The 16,809-nt window shown below is 39.1% G+C and overlaps 2 protein-coding genes across 6 annotated transcripts in view; one reads left to right on the top strand and one right to left on the bottom strand.

Moving 5' to 3' along the window:
* The window catches only part of LOC132391180 (uncharacterized), a 1,045,680-nt gene that overhangs the window by 530,499 nt on the left and 498,372 nt on the right, over nucleotides 1-16,809 (bottom strand). The window lies entirely within an intron of this gene.
* Nucleotides 1-16,809, top strand: part of LOC132391179 (periostin-like) — a 67,833-nt gene that overhangs the window by 12,118 nt on the left and 38,906 nt on the right. For all 5 annotated transcript variants that reach the window (XM_059964046.1, XM_059964049.1, XM_059964047.1 and 2 more), the window contains exons 3-8: nucleotides 1,428-1,492; nucleotides 2,689-2,846; nucleotides 3,470-3,634; nucleotides 5,739-5,885; nucleotides 7,383-7,524; nucleotides 11,399-11,611. In XM_059964046.1, coding sequence (XP_059820029.1) covers nucleotides 1,428-1,492; nucleotides 2,689-2,846; nucleotides 3,470-3,634; nucleotides 5,739-5,885; nucleotides 7,383-7,524; nucleotides 11,399-11,611 — 890 coding nt within the window. The remainder of the gene's footprint in view (nucleotides 1-1,427; nucleotides 1,493-2,688; nucleotides 2,847-3,469; nucleotides 3,635-5,738; nucleotides 5,886-7,382; nucleotides 7,525-11,398; nucleotides 11,612-16,809) is intronic.

Genomic DNA, 16,809 nt, shown 5'->3' on the forward strand with positions numbered 1-16,809 from the left:
ACTTGAAAAATAAAGCCTAGCAGACAGCTTATTACCCCCATCTTGCTGCAATAACATTAACAATTTGGAATGCGACATGACTGTGAACCTAATCAATAACAGTTTTTTAAAAAAAAAGCTCAAAGGAGAATCATTTGGTTGTGCATTTTCACACTGATCTTTTCTTGTGTCATTTATTTGTTTCTTGCAGCTGCCCTTTTCCATCAGGTTAGCAGCTGTTCTAAATTAGGCATGTGCTCAAGCACATAGCAATAGTGGTCTGATTTGGGTTTGTTGTGCATCACAAGCTCCCACCTGCAAATTATGAGTTTAAATTGCTTCTTAGCAGCATGACATGAATTCTGGACATATGCAAGCAGTCTGTGCGCCATGAAAGTTGACCTGTGAATCATATGGTTGACTTAAATTTCCCATTGTTGTAACCAGACATGTCTAATCTATAGATGTTTTGTCTGATAAAATCCTGTCTGGTATTTTGCTGAAGACATAACACACAATATTTACTATATGATTTAAGTGATTCAATAGCATGACTCAATTGCTTTTTTTCTTTAGAATCACTAATGTAGTCCTTATTTTATTTCTACTACAAAAGAAGTCTGTAACAATCAACAGTGCTGATCAAATCTCTTTGTGTTAGTGAGCTTGTTACAGTGAAATCCTAAACTGGCTTTTAGAATATTTTTGCTTGGTAGCATAAAAATGGGAAATCTTACTATATTTATGATTTAACTGATGCTTATCAACTGAGGGAATTCTTCCTGTAGCTGGATCATTTATGAAGGTTAAGTGTGGCATTCTCAAGCAGTATCAGGAAGGACTTCAACAATGGCACAAAACAGTACAGTTAAGCAAAATAGAAACTCCAATATTAGAATGGGAAATTGTGAGTGGTCTAAAGTAGTCTGTTAGCATTTGGTTGGTAGTGGGAGCTTGCATTCCTATTGGAGATCTGGAATCGTAAACCAGCCTTACATTCACCAAGCAATATCAGTGCATAGAACATGTTAAGTCCCAGAATAGAAGGACATTCTTTTAGAATTGAGATGAGGAAGAATTTCTTAAACCAGAGAGTGGTGAATCTATGGAATTCTTGGCCACAGACAGCTGTGGAGGCCAAGCCTTTATGTATAGTTAAGGCAGAAGTGGATGGACTCTTGATTGGTCAGGGTATGGAGGGATACGGGGAGAAGGTAGGAGATTGGGGCTGAGAGGAAAATTGGATCAGCCATGATGAAATAGTGGAGCAGACTAGATGGATCAAATGGCCTAATTCTGCTCCTATACCTTATGGTCTAAGTCAGTTGTTCCTTAATGTCAAGCATATTGTTTGTTGCTAGTAAAGCTTTTAACAATATCTATAAGCAATTTATCAAATTAATTTTTCTGTTTTCTACATTCATGTTTTAATTTGCTTTTAACTGCAGGATCACCCTGTATGAATGCTGCCCAGGATACATGACTCTTGAAGGACTAAATGGGTGCCCTGCAGGTAATTATAATGCTAAGTATTTAACTTGGCTCTGCCTCAGAAGTGTTTACATTAGCTCTCATGTTATATGAAAACATTATGAAACCTTCATAATTCTAACAGATTGTGGTGGGTTGAAGATTAGCTTCTCACATTCAAAAACTCATGGTTCCAAAATGAATGCCTTTGATCCAATGTAAATGAAATAGCAAAAATTAATCCTACACAATGGCCAGTGACTTAGTGTAGAACACTTTATTTTGAATGATACTTTCAAAACATCAGCATCCATTTGACTTAATTTCAATGAAGCAGTTCACGAGTGATGTAATATTAAGGGATTTAGAAAAAAGCATCTAGGATGCTGAATAGTATCACTGGGGTTGGATACAATGTAACAGTCTTCTGATAAAATTGAATCTTAACTTTTTTCTTATAAGTTTGAAGTCGAACAAAAGAAACCTGAGTCCATAGCCTTGAGAAAATGTTGCAAGAATACAGAGAGTACAGCGAAAATTTACAAGGATGTTACCTGAGTTATAAGGAAAGATTGAATAGGTTAGGACTTCATTCCTTGAAATGCAGAAGATTGAGAGAGATTTGATAGATGTATACAAAATTATGAGGGTATGTGCAAGCTGGCATTTTGCATTGAGGTTGTGTGGGACTACAATTAGAGGTCATGGGTTAAGGGTAAAAGGTGAAAAGTTTAAGGGGAACATGAGAGGAAATTTCTTCACTCAGAGAGGGTTGTGAGAGCGTGGAACAAGCTACCTGTGCATGCTCGCTTGATTTCAATGTTTAAAGGAAGTTTGGGTAGGTACATGGATGGTAGGGCTATGGTCCCACTGCAGGTTAATGGGAATAGGCAGTTTAAATGGCTTGGCACAGACTAAATGGGCTGAAGGGTCTGCTTATGTTTGTACTTTTCTATGACTGTAAGAATTATGAATCAACATTAATGACACACTGTCTTCGTGTTGTTAGCTCCTCTTTATAATTGTAGCAGTGTAGCCATTGCTAACTGCACAGTTCACCGGGCTTTAATAGGAAGACATTATGAATGACGAGCACTTATTAATGCAGGCCTGGACATAATAGGAAGTTGCATTGTGGCTGGAACAAGGGCTGCTAAGTGTTCTCTAGCTGGAGTCTGATTACTATTTTTAAAATGTTATTTTTGACTAAAATGCTCCCTTTCTTATTTACTTTTACAGCTGCCCCTATTGATCACGTCTACGGTACTTTGAGCATTGTGGGTGCCACAGAAACAAAGACTTATGCAGATAGATCCGAACTGAAAAAAGAGATTGAAGGAGCAGGAACTTACACATTGTTTGCACCAAGTAACGATGCCTGGAATTCGCTGGAATTTGTAAGTTCTCTATAAATCATTTCCAAAAGATGGCAGGCTCAAAAGGCAATTTAAAAACAAAACGTTGTATTTATGTGAAGATGGTATGATAAGCTAACCCAGTAGAGTCCATTTGAATAGCTGTGGTAATGGTTTAAATTCTGCAGCTGGGCTAATAGAACTAATCATTGAGCAGTCATCCCAACCATACTGGGGCACACTGCCTCCAGAAATCCCTCCAAAAATTAAAAGTGGTTTATTTAAAAACAACATGCAAATGAACAGAATTAAACCATTCGATTAGACTGCTAGCTCGGCATAGTAACTACAAAGCAATGGCAGTGTCCATGCTGGAGTGATGGAAAGCACAATTAACCAGGGCAGATGCAGAAGGGCAGAAGGGAATGGAGATGACATTGAGGAGAAGGAGGTGCTGATGCCTAAGCCTAAACATTACAGGTTGCTTGTGATTGTCAAAAAGTATGTGGCGTTGTTGGTAACTGATTGTAAGGCCTTTTGATTGGATAGTCTTGGTTATTACTTCAATAAGGCTTTATAATAATAAATCTGAATTTGGACATTAAATTGTAGATTGCAGGTACAAAAGAACAATTGAGTAACTGCCATTTCCATTTGTTCAATAGGAGATACGTGACGCACTGCTAAGCAATGTGAATATTGAACTCCTCAATGCTTTACACTACCACATGGTGAATTACCGCTTATTAACTAAGAATATGAAGAATGGAATGACCGTGACCTCAATGTACAATGACCTCGGGATTCTCGTCAATCATTATCCAAATGGGGTAGGTTTGTGGTCATTACTGTTTTACATCTTCTAATTGTGTGAAAATACAGAGTGTTTGAACATATTTCTTTCTTCTTCAAGTTACTGACTCCCTGATTAAGCTTCATCTAAAGCTCCGGTGCTAATGTTTTTGCAATTAGAACTGTCGACTATTGGCCCAGAGGATGTTACTTTTTCATCTGCTGCTTTAATTGGTAATAATTTGCCTTTATTTCAGGGTTGGCAGTTACTGAGATGCTGACCTGGTGATTCAGACGTAAAAGTGCTCTGGCCAATCATTACACCCCCTCTCTTTGCATCATGGCCAATTCATACACCCCCTCTCATTGCATCATGGCCAATCATTCACCCCCTCTCATTGCATCATGGCCAATCATTCACCCCCTCTCATTGCATCGTGGCCAATCATTACACCCCCTCTTATTGCATCAAACAAGTCAATGGACAGCATGGAACTGGATTTTATTTTAAGACCCCCCCCCCCATAATATTTTAAGTTTACTAGCCTTCTTAGTTCCCGGAATGTCTTTCCACAAAATTCTCATAGAAGAATTATTTGCATAGAAATCCAGTTGTTAGAGGAAAATATAGTTAAACTGAAGCAGAAAAAATTTACAAGATGTTGCCAGGAGTAGAGGGCCAGGTTTGTATTGCTTCTATAATAGAATGTGTGACAATCTATATCAGTGTTTAAAATTATGAGAAACACAGATAATGTGGGTGATAACAGTCTTTTTCCACCAGGGTACGAGTGTCCAAAATGAGGTTGAGGGTGAGAAGGGAAAGGTTAAAAGTACCTGCAGGGCAACTTTTTTCACAAAGAAGGTGATGAATATAGAATGAGCTGCCAGGGGAAGTGGTTAAGGCAGGTACAGTAGTAATATTTAAAAAGCTCTTGAAAAAGTACATGGATGAATGGGGCTTTAATAGATATAGGTCAAGCACAGGAAATTGGGATTAGTTTGGTGATGGCCAGCATGGATTGGTTGGGATGAAGGGCTTGTATCCATGCTCTATAACTTTATGAGGATGTTTTACTCTGCCTCTACAGTACAATTCCTGCTACCGACTAGGCTTGAGTCTCTCATAACCTCAATCTCTATCTGTACTGAAATTCCAACCTGTAAAGAAAAGATTAATGGCATCATCAATAACTACTGCCTTTGCAGTTTGTTAATGGTAACACACTGGCATGACTGTTTGTTATCAAGTGCATGGATAGATTTTACAGACCAGCATTCCTGGAGCTGATCTTTGAATACCTGGAGTTTATTTAGAAATGCTGCTCCATATGGAAGAGCAGTCACATATTTTCCCCTTCATTAAGATTGATGTGCTTTGAACTCAGGCTGGAGTGCGTGGCTGAAGAGGGAGAAAGAAAGGATCAGCCATAATTGAATGGCAGAACAGTCTTGCTGAGACAAATGGTCTAATTCTGTGTTTATGTCTTATAGTCTTACTATACTCTCTTACCACAAGATATGGGTATATTCATCAAAATTTCCTTTTGATATTTAGTACAGTACTAACAGTTGCTTTTTAGCTGTTTTTTGGAGAAAGTTTACAAGTCTAAACATAAGCTTATGATTATAATAGGTGTTTAGGAACTGGATAATAAGGTCTGTGTACAAAGAAAATGATGGTGTATCTAGAACTTGGGCAGGTGGGAAAAAGATGATGTCACAAAATAAGCCATGGAGGAAAACAGTGGAAAAAAATCAATTATTCCTGGGACATACTCTTGCATTTGTAGGGAGATTATATTTGACTTTAAATGAGAAAAAAAAAACTGCCAGAACAAACTGCTGGAAAATCTCAGCAGTTCAGACAGCATCTGCAGACCAGACACATGCACAGACTTGATGTCCAAGATCCTTCTGTTGAGGGATTGGGGCTAGCCAAAGGGTCTTATTTTAAACATTAACATTGTTTCCTTTCCGAGGACGCTACCTGATCTGCTAAGTGTTTCCAGCACTTCCCCATTTTTTAATAACTTTAATCATTCCTGGGGAATATGAAATTACTTTCAAAATATCTGAATATTGTAAGTATATCAAAAAAAGCTAATTGAAGAACTTCTTGCTTTTCTGTATCCTTTGCAGGTTGTTACAGTGAACTGTGCCAGAATAATTTATGCAAATCAAATTGCAACTAATGGCATCGTACATGTAATTGACCGAGTTATTAGGTCGGTCACTAATACCCTAGAAGAAGTCATTGAAAATACTGACGAGCTTCGAACTTTTAGGGTAAGATGATAAATGGCAGAAAATCCATATTAAATATGATTTTTATACAACAAAATCACAGATTAATTGCGACACACACAAAATGCAGGAGGAACATAGATTAATTGTCTTTGATGAGATAGTATTTTAAATAGCGTTACAAATCATACTAACTAAAAACCTTTAAGAAGTTGCAAACAAAGGTGCATCAGTTACACATGGGATTAATGTTGGATTGGTGTGAAGTGGGCAGTTGCCGGTATGTTGTCAATGAGCTGAAGTACCTCTGTCCTTCTTCGGCTTTCTGATGCTACATCATGCATCATGAAGTTTGTATATTATTGAAACACCAATCATACAAAGTGACACACAGTCATCAAAACTGAAACATTTTATGATTCTGGGATGAGTCTCATTAACTGATCAGAGGTGACATATCAATTATCTGATTGAATAACTACTTAATCTAGAATGGATTTTAATGTTATGGGAACTAAACACATAATCTGCATTATTTGTTGTTCTTTACCTCTCTAGTAGTCTTTGAAATCATGATGTTGATTTTTAATGGTTTTTCTCAATGAAATGATGGTGTATTTTGGCATAAAGGGAGCCATTTATTTTATCAAAAACTCTAAACACTAATGCAGAAACTATTTTTAATATAGTCTCTGTTTTTGTATTAGATTATTGATACACAGATAAATGTTTATATATAGAACCCAAGAAGAACATTAGTACAAGAGTTTCTTAACACAGTCGGCCCTCCTTATCCATGGGTTCCACATGCACGGATTTAACCAACCGCAGATTGGGAAAACCCAGAAGTTCTCTCTCCAGCACTCGTTGTTTGAGCGTGTTCAGACTTTTTTTCTTGTCATTATTCCCTAAACAGTACAGTATAACAACTATTTACATAGCATTCACATTGTTTTGGGCATTATAAGTAATCTAGAGATGATTTAAAGTATACAGAAGGATGTGCATAAGTTACCGCAGATCGGGAATCAAAAAAAAACAGAAGTTCTGTAATTCAGAACAGGTACATCCGGTGTTATTTAGCATCAGTTAGTCACACGTTTGTCTTAGTATTTAGTATATATTTTACCTTTCTATGCATATAAAACACATATGAAACATATGTATTTCAATAATTAAACAACTGCATTGCTTAGTAATAATTGTAGCTTTCATCGGGGCAGATCCTTCATGTGCCCCATTATTCTCACTTTATCCTCTAAAATTGTTCTGATCGTTGACCAACTGTAGCCTAACGCTTTTTTGATTGCTTTATTATTACCACTTTATTTTTAATCGTGATCGTTTTCCGGAACAGAAACAGTGCGGGTCCCGAACTCTGCCGGGTCCTAAAGTCCACCGCACTGAGACAATTTAAATAAGGGACTTAAGCATTCACGGGGTTTTTTTTGTATCCGCGGGGGATTCTGGAACCAATCCCCTGCGGATAAGGAGGATCAACTGTCTAATGCATTGTGAATTTAACTCTTCTCTTGTCAGACTGCTGTAGCTGATTCAGGGTTGTTTGAAACCCTTAGCAAAAGTGGCTATTACACAATCTTTGCTCCAACCAATGAAGCCTTTGACAAGCTTCCACAAGAAGTTCTAGAACGCATTACGAAAGACCCCGTGGCACTGCAAGGTACTTTGTTAATTGTTGTGGAGTGTAACAAATGACTGACTTGTTCTCAAAGCAATCATTTGGATTGCCCTGTGTATATGTTTGGCATTATGCCTGCATTCCAGTTTGTCTCAATTTGTTTTGGTGTTTGCACTTCAGACATGTTAAGTTAATTTCCTGACCTAATTAACACATAAATGCAAATCTGTGCATGGTGTAAAATGGCTGATAGCAATTAATTGAAGTTAATGGGAAAACATTGTGAGAGATCTCAAAGAGGCACATAACGTGCCATCACTCATTTTATAAAATCAACATCTTCAGCCCATCATAATATTTTTTTGCCTTTGATCACAGTGTTGCATAAATGAAGTTTAAATAATAAATTAGCCATTTTAGCACAGAAATCAGATTGCACTCATTTTGGGTGTGTTAATTGGTGTGTTAATGTTAATTTAACTCTAATAACTAATTAGGTACTCTGCCAAAAGTTGTTATGTTTTTGAGAAATGGTTCAAGTAGTTTGCAGAAAAAGAAAAAGGAAAAGAAGTATGACAGGGCTAAGATGAGTGGGAATACAGATGATTGGGAAAGTTTTAAGGAACAGCAGATCTTAACTAAAAAAGCAATACGGAGAGGAAAAATCAGGTATGAGCTCAGTCTAGCCAGGAATATAAAAGGGGATAGCAAAAGCTTTTTTAGCTATGTGAAGAGAAAGAAGATAGTTAAGAACAATGTTGGCCCCTTGAAGAATGAATTGGGAGAAATTGTTATGGGAAACAGGGAAATGGCAACAGAATTTAATGCGTACTTTAGATCTGTCTTCACCAGGGAGGACACAAGCAATCTCCCAGATGTATGAATGGGCCAGGGTCATAAGATATCAGAGGAATGGAAACAGATTGACATTAGGAAAGAAACTGTGATGAGTAGACTGATAGGACTGAAGGCTAATAAATCCCCGGGTCCAGATGGTCTGCATCCGAGGGTTCTAAAAGAGATGGCTCAGGAAATTGCGGATGCATTGGTAATCATTTTCCAATGTTCCTTAGATTCAGGATCAGTTCCTGAAAATTGGAGAGTGGCTAATGTTATCCCACTTTTCAAGAAAGGAGGGAAGGAGAAAACGGAGAAGGAGAACTATCGCCCTGTTAGCCTAACGTCAGTCGTGGGGAAGATGCTTGAGTCCGTTATTAAGGATGAAATAGTGGCATATCTTGATGGCAGTAATAGGATTAGGCCGAGCCAGCATGGATTTACCAAGGGTAAATCATGCTCGACTAATCTGTTGGAGTTTTTTGAGGGTGTAACAAGGATGTTAGACGAGGGTAAGCCAGTGGATGTAGTATACCTAGATTTTCTGAAGGCATTCGATAAGGTGCCACATAGGAGATTAGTGAGTAAAATCAGAGCTCATGGCATTGGGGGCAGGGTTTCAACATGGATAGAAAACTGGTTGGCAGATAGAAAGCAAAGGGTAGCAGTGAATGGGTGTTTCTCGGACTGGCTGGAGGTGACTAGTGGGGTACCACAGGGCTCTGTATTGGGACCACAGCTCTTTACAATTTATGTCAATGATTTAGATGAGGGCATTGAAAACTATATCAGCAAGTTTGCTGACGATACTAAACTGGGTGACAGTGTGACATGCAAAGAGGACGTTAGGAGAATACAGGGAGACTTGGATAGGCTGGGTGAGTGGGCAGATACTTGGCAGATGTCATTCAATGTGAATAAATGTGAAGTTATCCACTTTGGAAGCAGGAACAAGAGGGCAGAGTATTGTCTGAACGGTGTAGAGTTAGGTAAGGGAGAAATGCAAATCGACCTAGGAGTCCTAGTTCATCAGTCAATGAAGGTGAATGAGCAAGTGCAACAGGTAGTGAAGAGGGCAAATGGAATGTTGGCTTTATTACAAGGGGAATTGAGTACAAGAGCAAGGATGTCCTTTTGCATTTGTACAGGGCCCTGGTGAGACCACACCTGGAATATTGTGTACAGTTTTGGTCTCCAGGTTTAAGGAAGGACATTCTGGCATTTGAGGATGTGCAGCGTAGATTCACTAGGTTGATTCCTGGGATGGCAGGGCTGTCTTATGCAGAGAGATTGGAGAGATTGGGCTTGTACGCACTGGAATTGAGGAGATTGAGAGGGGATCTGATTGAAACGTTTAAGATAATTAAAGGATTTGATAGGATTGAGGCAGGAAATATGTTCCAGATGTTGGGAGAGTCCAGTACCAGAGGGCATGGATTGAGAATAAGAGGTCAGTTATTTAAAACAGAGTTGAGGAAAAACTTCTTCTCCCAGAGAGTTGTGGAGGTGTGGAATGCACTGCCTCGGAAGACGGTGGAGGCCAATTCTCTGGATGCTTTTAAGAAGGAGCTAGATAGATATCTGATGGATAGGGGAATCAAGGGATATGGGGACAAGGCAGGGACTGGGTATTGATAGTGAATGATCAGCCATGATCTCAGAATGGCGGTGCAGACTCGAGGGGCCGAATGGTCTACTTCTGCACCTATTGTCTATTGTCTATTGTCTATTGCAGTCATTTTCTTTCATTGAAACATGACCTGAAAGTTTTTCTGCACCAACCTACAGCAGCTGCTGCATCATTCTGACACTGACCACAAGGGACCTTTGCTTTTAAGTAGGCCTCCCATAGCAGCCATGGTCCTACGGCAATATGCACTATTGGAGGGTGGTGGTCACCATTCAATCCCATGCAATGGTCTGTACGTATGGGAATCCCATACTGAGAGTGGCCAAAGCCATTGAAAGTTGTGGGAGTGTGACAGTAATCATAACATATTAGACTAATATGCCTTTCGGATTGTGGATAGAAAATGGTTGGATTCCTGTTTGATGACATCATGGCATGTGTGAATGACACCAGGAAAATCAGTGGGACTAGTAGCATAATTGGGCAAAATGCACTAAACATTCATAGCACATACAAAGTTCGTGATTTACACTGTAAAAAAGTTGGTGATTAACTCCAGCTTTTGTATTGTTGATAAATTTTGAAGTTTTCTAAAATTTTCCAAGTAGGTGGCTCTCCACATACAATAATCCTGTTTCCACACTGTCAGATTAGCAATTCAATGAGTTATAAATGCTCTAGAAAATGCATTAAAATCTATTTAAACTTCATCTGCCTATGATTTTCTAGACATTATATATCATCCTAGATATTCCTTTCATCGGCACCCAACAAAGGGCTGTGCAACTCAAAAATCTGGTACAGAACAGTTTTGCACACTTTTTTTTGGAAGTCCTTGCATATATGATGATTTTTGGCCTCATACTTAGGATTTTCTCTCTTTCCAGCACCTTATTTCCAGTGTAGAATTTCTCAAGTGATATCAACTGCAGTAAAATTTGTCAGCAAATGGATCTCAACCTCAATGACTTTTCATTACTTCAAGAACACCCAACCAGAACTAACTCCATTTCTCCTGAAATAGTGCCATCTTTGAGATAGTTAACAACTATCTTGATCAGATGACCACCCTCAAACTGCATTATATATCCTCACTGAAATCCATGACCCTCTCAGGTTTTACTTCACCCATGTGCCTTGCCCATGGAAGCCAGGATCACAGTAATTCTCAACCTTACAGTCTTAGGATCATTCCAAGCTTTTGCTCCTGATTTGTGCTAAATCCCCAGTTTGGTAATGAATTTGATTTTAGTAGAATTAGGAATTGAATCTCTCATAAACATGTTTCAAACGGTAATGTTTGATTTGTATTTATGACTTCTATTGACTGGTTATAATGGATCTGCTTAAATAATGCATCTCCTAGTTTTGTGCATCAGATTAAATTAAACTTGTAACCTGTGTGTCACTTTTTGAATACTCTCCTAACCTTCTGCCATTCTCTTCTAGCTCTAATAAATTACCACATTCTTGACTCAGTCCAGTGTTCAGAAGCTATCATGTATGGGTCATCATACACAACCTTGGAAGGATCGAATATAGAGATTGGATGTGAGGGTGATAGTCTGACTATTAATGGACATCGGATGGTAAATCGTAAAGACATTGTGACAACCAATGGTGTGATCCACTTAATTGATGAAGTGCTGATTCCCGATGCAGGTAATTGACAACAGATAATGGCTTACATATGCAGTTAACTGCGATGTGTTTCTTTCCTTCCTCGTATATTTTCCAAATGTACTGTTGCTTTTCTAGTTTGACAAGTAACTAGTATCTAGTATCTAGTAACAAGTATCTAGTTTGATAAGTGCAATAAATTCTCATTTAGTCTGAAATGAGTACGTTGTGCATTTTGAAATATTAATGGCTTTCTGTATAAAATTTACATTCATGGAAAATATATCATTTTGAAAATTTAATCCATATGGAGTTTTTTTTAACACGGCAGGCAATGCTGCAGTCCCATTTAGTTTACAATAGCACAAATATCCTTAGAATGGGGAAAACATTAGTTAGATTTGTACCCATTTCGAAAGAGATGGAATGAGTAGGTCAGTAAGAGCTGAAGCAATTCCAATACCTGGATGATAGCTCTAGTTACTACATTTGGCAGTGAACAGAATTCCAAATGACGAGCTATCATCCAGGTATTATTGCTGTTTGTACACTTGGGTTGCAATATGTAAATGCAGGACTTCTATATTTTGGCATACAGACATTTAGGCCATTTGGCCTTAGAGCTGTGCCCAATGACTTTCAGTAGTGCAATGCTTCATTTTCTCATGAGTGCCCTTCTTGTTAGGCAATCCTTCCAGATCGGGAATGACTTAATTCCACTCCAGTTTACTGAGTTCTGAGGCAGTGAATAAGGTCAAGGTGGCAACGACAGGTTATTTCAAAGATGGGCAGAAAGTTGCTGCTGGAGTGGGTGGTCGGTTGTGTAATTTGTGAGGTGGTGATCTCCATCCACAGGGCCTCTGTGTGCTTTGATGAATGGCCTCACATAGTCACTGCCATTCTGAATGATCCTTCTCCACTTTTGACCAATCTTGGTCCACTGAGAATGTTGCATTTCTTTAATAAAACTCCTTGAATACTTTTCTCTCTGCATTTGGAATTCTGTTCACTGCCAAATGTAGTAACTAGAATTTCAATGGTAGAGAATTTGGAGGATTTTATGGACACAGTGGTAGTACTTTTGCAATGCCTTGCACACCTCAGAAACATATTTGTAGGTATGGATTAATGGTCTTAGTAGATGATTATTCTTGTGTTGGGTCCTAGTTGTTAACATTTGAACATTTCAGAAGAATGAGAGGATATCTTACAGAAACATATAAAATTATGAATGGTATAGATAAGATAGAGGCAGGAAAGAACTAGGGACATCGCCTCATAGGGAAGTAGATTTAGAATGGAGATGAGAAGGAACTGCTTTTCCCAAAGGGTGGTGAATCTGTGGAATCCTCTGCCCAATGAAGCAGTGGAGGCTACCTCAGTAAATACATTTAAGACAAGGTTGGATAGATTTTTGCATAGTAGGGGAATTAAGGGTTATGAGGAAAAGACAGGTGGGTAGAGATGAATCTATGGCCAATTCAGCCATGATATTGAATGGCGGAGCAGGCTCGATGGGCCAAATGGCCTTCCTATGAACACCATTTTCTCTCTCTGCCAAAGGCTCTGCTGGTACATTGGCAGTAGTAATGAATTTCATCAAAAATATTTGCCTATGATGAGAGGTGGCTCTCAAAGTATGAGAGAGATGTATATTTTCTAGGATCTTGCTGTAAAATTTGCTGGAGGACAGTCTGATGCAGTAGCGCCAGGTGGGTGGAGGACCTTGACATTCAAATACTGAGAGTTAGGTTCATCCTGTCCTATGCTTAGACAAATGAACTTACAATATCTTGGAACTCAGCCTCCAACATTCAACTTGACTCCTGGTTCTAGAGTGTGATCATCATTTGCTCTTCGTATTAGCTCTGTTTCACAGAGGTGAGGTGCAAGAAGGAGAATAAAACCAATAAACAGTGTTGGGACAATTGCACAGCCTTGTTTGACATGACTGAGATTGGCTCACTGACTTAACCACTGGTTAGAAACATGGTTCACATCTGACATGGACATGGCACAAATATAAATTAGGGTCAAAGGCTTGTGTGAGGCTGAAGAAAACCTGATATTGTGGCTGGTGCTGCTCCCCCACTTTTTTTCTTAGAATTATTGCACAGTGAGAATCAGGATCACAGTACCTGTAGATGAATGAAATCTTAGCTGAGATTTGGGAGCAACTCTCCGATCACTCAGAGAATTTGCCTGAGCAGGACCCAATCTTTGAAGTTGCCTATGGAGGATGGCAGATAAATCTACATATCTCCCTTATTGAAGGTTATCGTGATTACAGCTTTTCAGAGGGCCCCTGGAAAATCCTACACTTCCTAGAAATGGATTTGTAATTTAATCTCTTCACTGCTGGTTTTTAGGATTTCAGCAGGTATACTATCTGTTCTTCAGGCCTTGTTATTTTTGACTTGGAATTAAGACCATAAAACAAAGGAGCAGAATTGGGCCATTCAGCCCATTGAGCCTGCTCTGCTATTCCATCATGCCTTTGACACCCTCCACTTATCAACCTTGGTTTTAAATATACTCAATGACTTGGCCTCCACAGCCGTGCATGGCAATGTATTCCACAGATTCGATAGGTTTCAATGAGGTTACTCCTCATTCTTCTGAACTCCAGCAAGTACTGGCCCAGAGCTGTCAAACACGCCTCATGCATTAACCCATTCATTTCTGGAATCATTATCATGATTCTTCTCTAGACCTCTTTCAATGCCAGCACATCTTTTCTTAGATAAGGGGCCCAAAACTGTTCACAATACTCCATATACAGTCTGACCAATAGCTTATAAAACCTCAGTATTATATCCTTGATTGTATATTCTAGCCCTCTCAAAATAAATGTTAATATTGCTCTGGCTGTCCCTACAACTGACTCAACTGGCAATTTAACCATAAAGGAATCCTGCATAAGGATTCCCAAGTCCCTTTGCATCTTTGATTTTTGAATTCTACCTGTAATTTCCTCAAAGAATTCCAACAGATTTGTCCTTTTCACTCCTGGTTGGGAATAGCAGCACGGCTAGGAAGAATTAAGTTGCTGTGGGATGAAATTCAGAGCACTTGCATTGGGAACAAAGTCACAGCTGAGAAGGTTTTCAAAGTGTTCTTTCCAGTAAATTTCAACTTCCCTTCTGTCCCCGATGAGTTCATCTCCATTCTTGGCTCTCTGTAGGGTGGGCCATGTGTGTTTCGCCTTCACATGCCTATAGAGGGTTTATTCTCCCTGGAGTAAACTGGAACTTCAAGTACAAGATAATCTTATGTTTTGTTCATTGATTATCTCCTCGATCGCATTGCTGTTATTCCTGGTTCTTTTTGGTAGAAAAGCTAAGAGTCTCTTTACAGTGACTACTTATGGCAGATTAGAAGCAGCTATATGGCTCTTGTAAGCTGTGAACTGACAGGTGTTCTGTGGGGAACTATCTGAGTACAGCAGTTATTGCCATGTGGTTGAGGGCTTCAAATTTGATTTTAATGCGGCAAAACTTAGTTTACACTGATGTTTTGGAGTCAAGATTATAGTTATAATAGGGCAGATTAAACAATGCTGGGTCTAGAGATCATCGGTAGCTCTCAAAGCAGGGTTAATGTGTATATCTCGATGAGGGGGGGAATGGTGCTTGCTCAGCTGAAGAGATATTTTAACAGATGGTGGTGCTTTGACTGGAAGTTTTGCTATGACATCTAGTCCTTATTGCTCTAATCAAACTGGCTGTTCATTATAAAACACTTTATCAAGAGAAAGCCCTATTAGGTGTGTAATATATCTAAGTAATTGCTGAAGTTTTTGGAAATCCATTGATTCTATTGCACTCAAAAGCTTTTATTAATGCAACACAAGTTGTTCACTATGAATGGAATTGTATACATTCAAAGTCAGTTTCTTTAAAATAAAAGTAGCATAACAGCATTAAACAGCATAAACAGCATAAAAGTAGCCCCGTTGGAACATTGTGACAATGCTGACCATCCATACGATACCTATTCATACTAATCCCACTTGCCTGCATTAATTTGTATCCCTCTGTGTCCTGTCCAGATGTTTCTAAAATGCTGCTACTGCTTCTGCCTCCACCACCTCCTTAGAAATTCATTGCCGATCCCAGCTACAACTTGTGGCAAAACATTTACTCCTCAGATCTGCTTTAAAACCTTATCCTGTCCCCTCAAATCTGTGTCATCTGCATTTAGACATCTCTACCACGGGAAACAGACACTGGCTACCTACTTTGCCTGCCTGTAATAATTTTATCCAGCTTTACTGTGTTTCCTTTCTGCATCCTTTGCTCCAGAGAAAATAGCCTTGGCCTATCCAATCTCTCCAAGTAACTTAAACCCCCCCCACCCCCAAACCAAGTAACATCCTTGTGAATCTTTTCTGCTCTCTCAGTTTAACATCATCATTCCTACAGTCTGATAACCAGAAGTTCATGCAGTACTCTAACTGAGGCCTACCTAGCATCTTACACAAACTTAAGACTATTTTCCTACTCTTAATTGATGCTCTGGCTGATAAAGGCAGTTATGTCATATACTTTCCTCACCATCCTGTGTACAACTGATCCCATTTTCAAGGAATTACATACTTGTACTCAGCATTCTAACTTTTCTAACTTTTCAACAGCACCCCCCACGGTCCTGCCATTTACTGTGTATGTTCTGCCCTGCTTTAGCTTCCCAAAGTGCATCATTTTGCACTCTGTTCATATCAAATTCCATCTATCATGTCCTTGTCCACTTTTCAAGTTGATCCATCATGTGGCAAACTTGGACAACTTTCTTCACTGCCTATTTTGGGTGCCATTTCCAAAATACTTACATTCTCATCCTAATCAATATACATGACAAACAACAGAGGACCCTGCTTCAGACCCTAAGGTTTGCCACTGGTCACAGGCCTCCAATCAGAAAAACAACCCTTCACTGCCATCCTCTGCCTCCCACCATCTGGCTAATTTGATGTCTAATTTGCTAACTTACCCTGAATCCCATATGTTCTAACCTTCTAGAGCAGCCTACCATGTGAAACATCGTCAAAGGTCTTGCCGAAGTCCATATAGAAAATACTTACTGCAATCTCCTGTCTTGTTTTGATAAAATCCTTGGGTACTTCAGGTCAGTCTCTGGGGATTTATCCACCTTCATGCATTTCCACTCCCTGTAACATTTCTGATTTGTAATGCTCCAGTATGCCACTGTTACCCCCTCTAAGCTTATCTGCTACACAT

The sequence above is a fragment of the Hypanus sabinus genome, chromosome 3 (genome assembly GCF_030144855.1).
Source record: "Hypanus sabinus isolate sHypSab1 chromosome 3, sHypSab1.hap1, whole genome shotgun sequence".
NCBI classification, from domain to species: domain Eukaryota; kingdom Metazoa; phylum Chordata; class Chondrichthyes; order Myliobatiformes; family Dasyatidae; genus Hypanus; species Hypanus sabinus.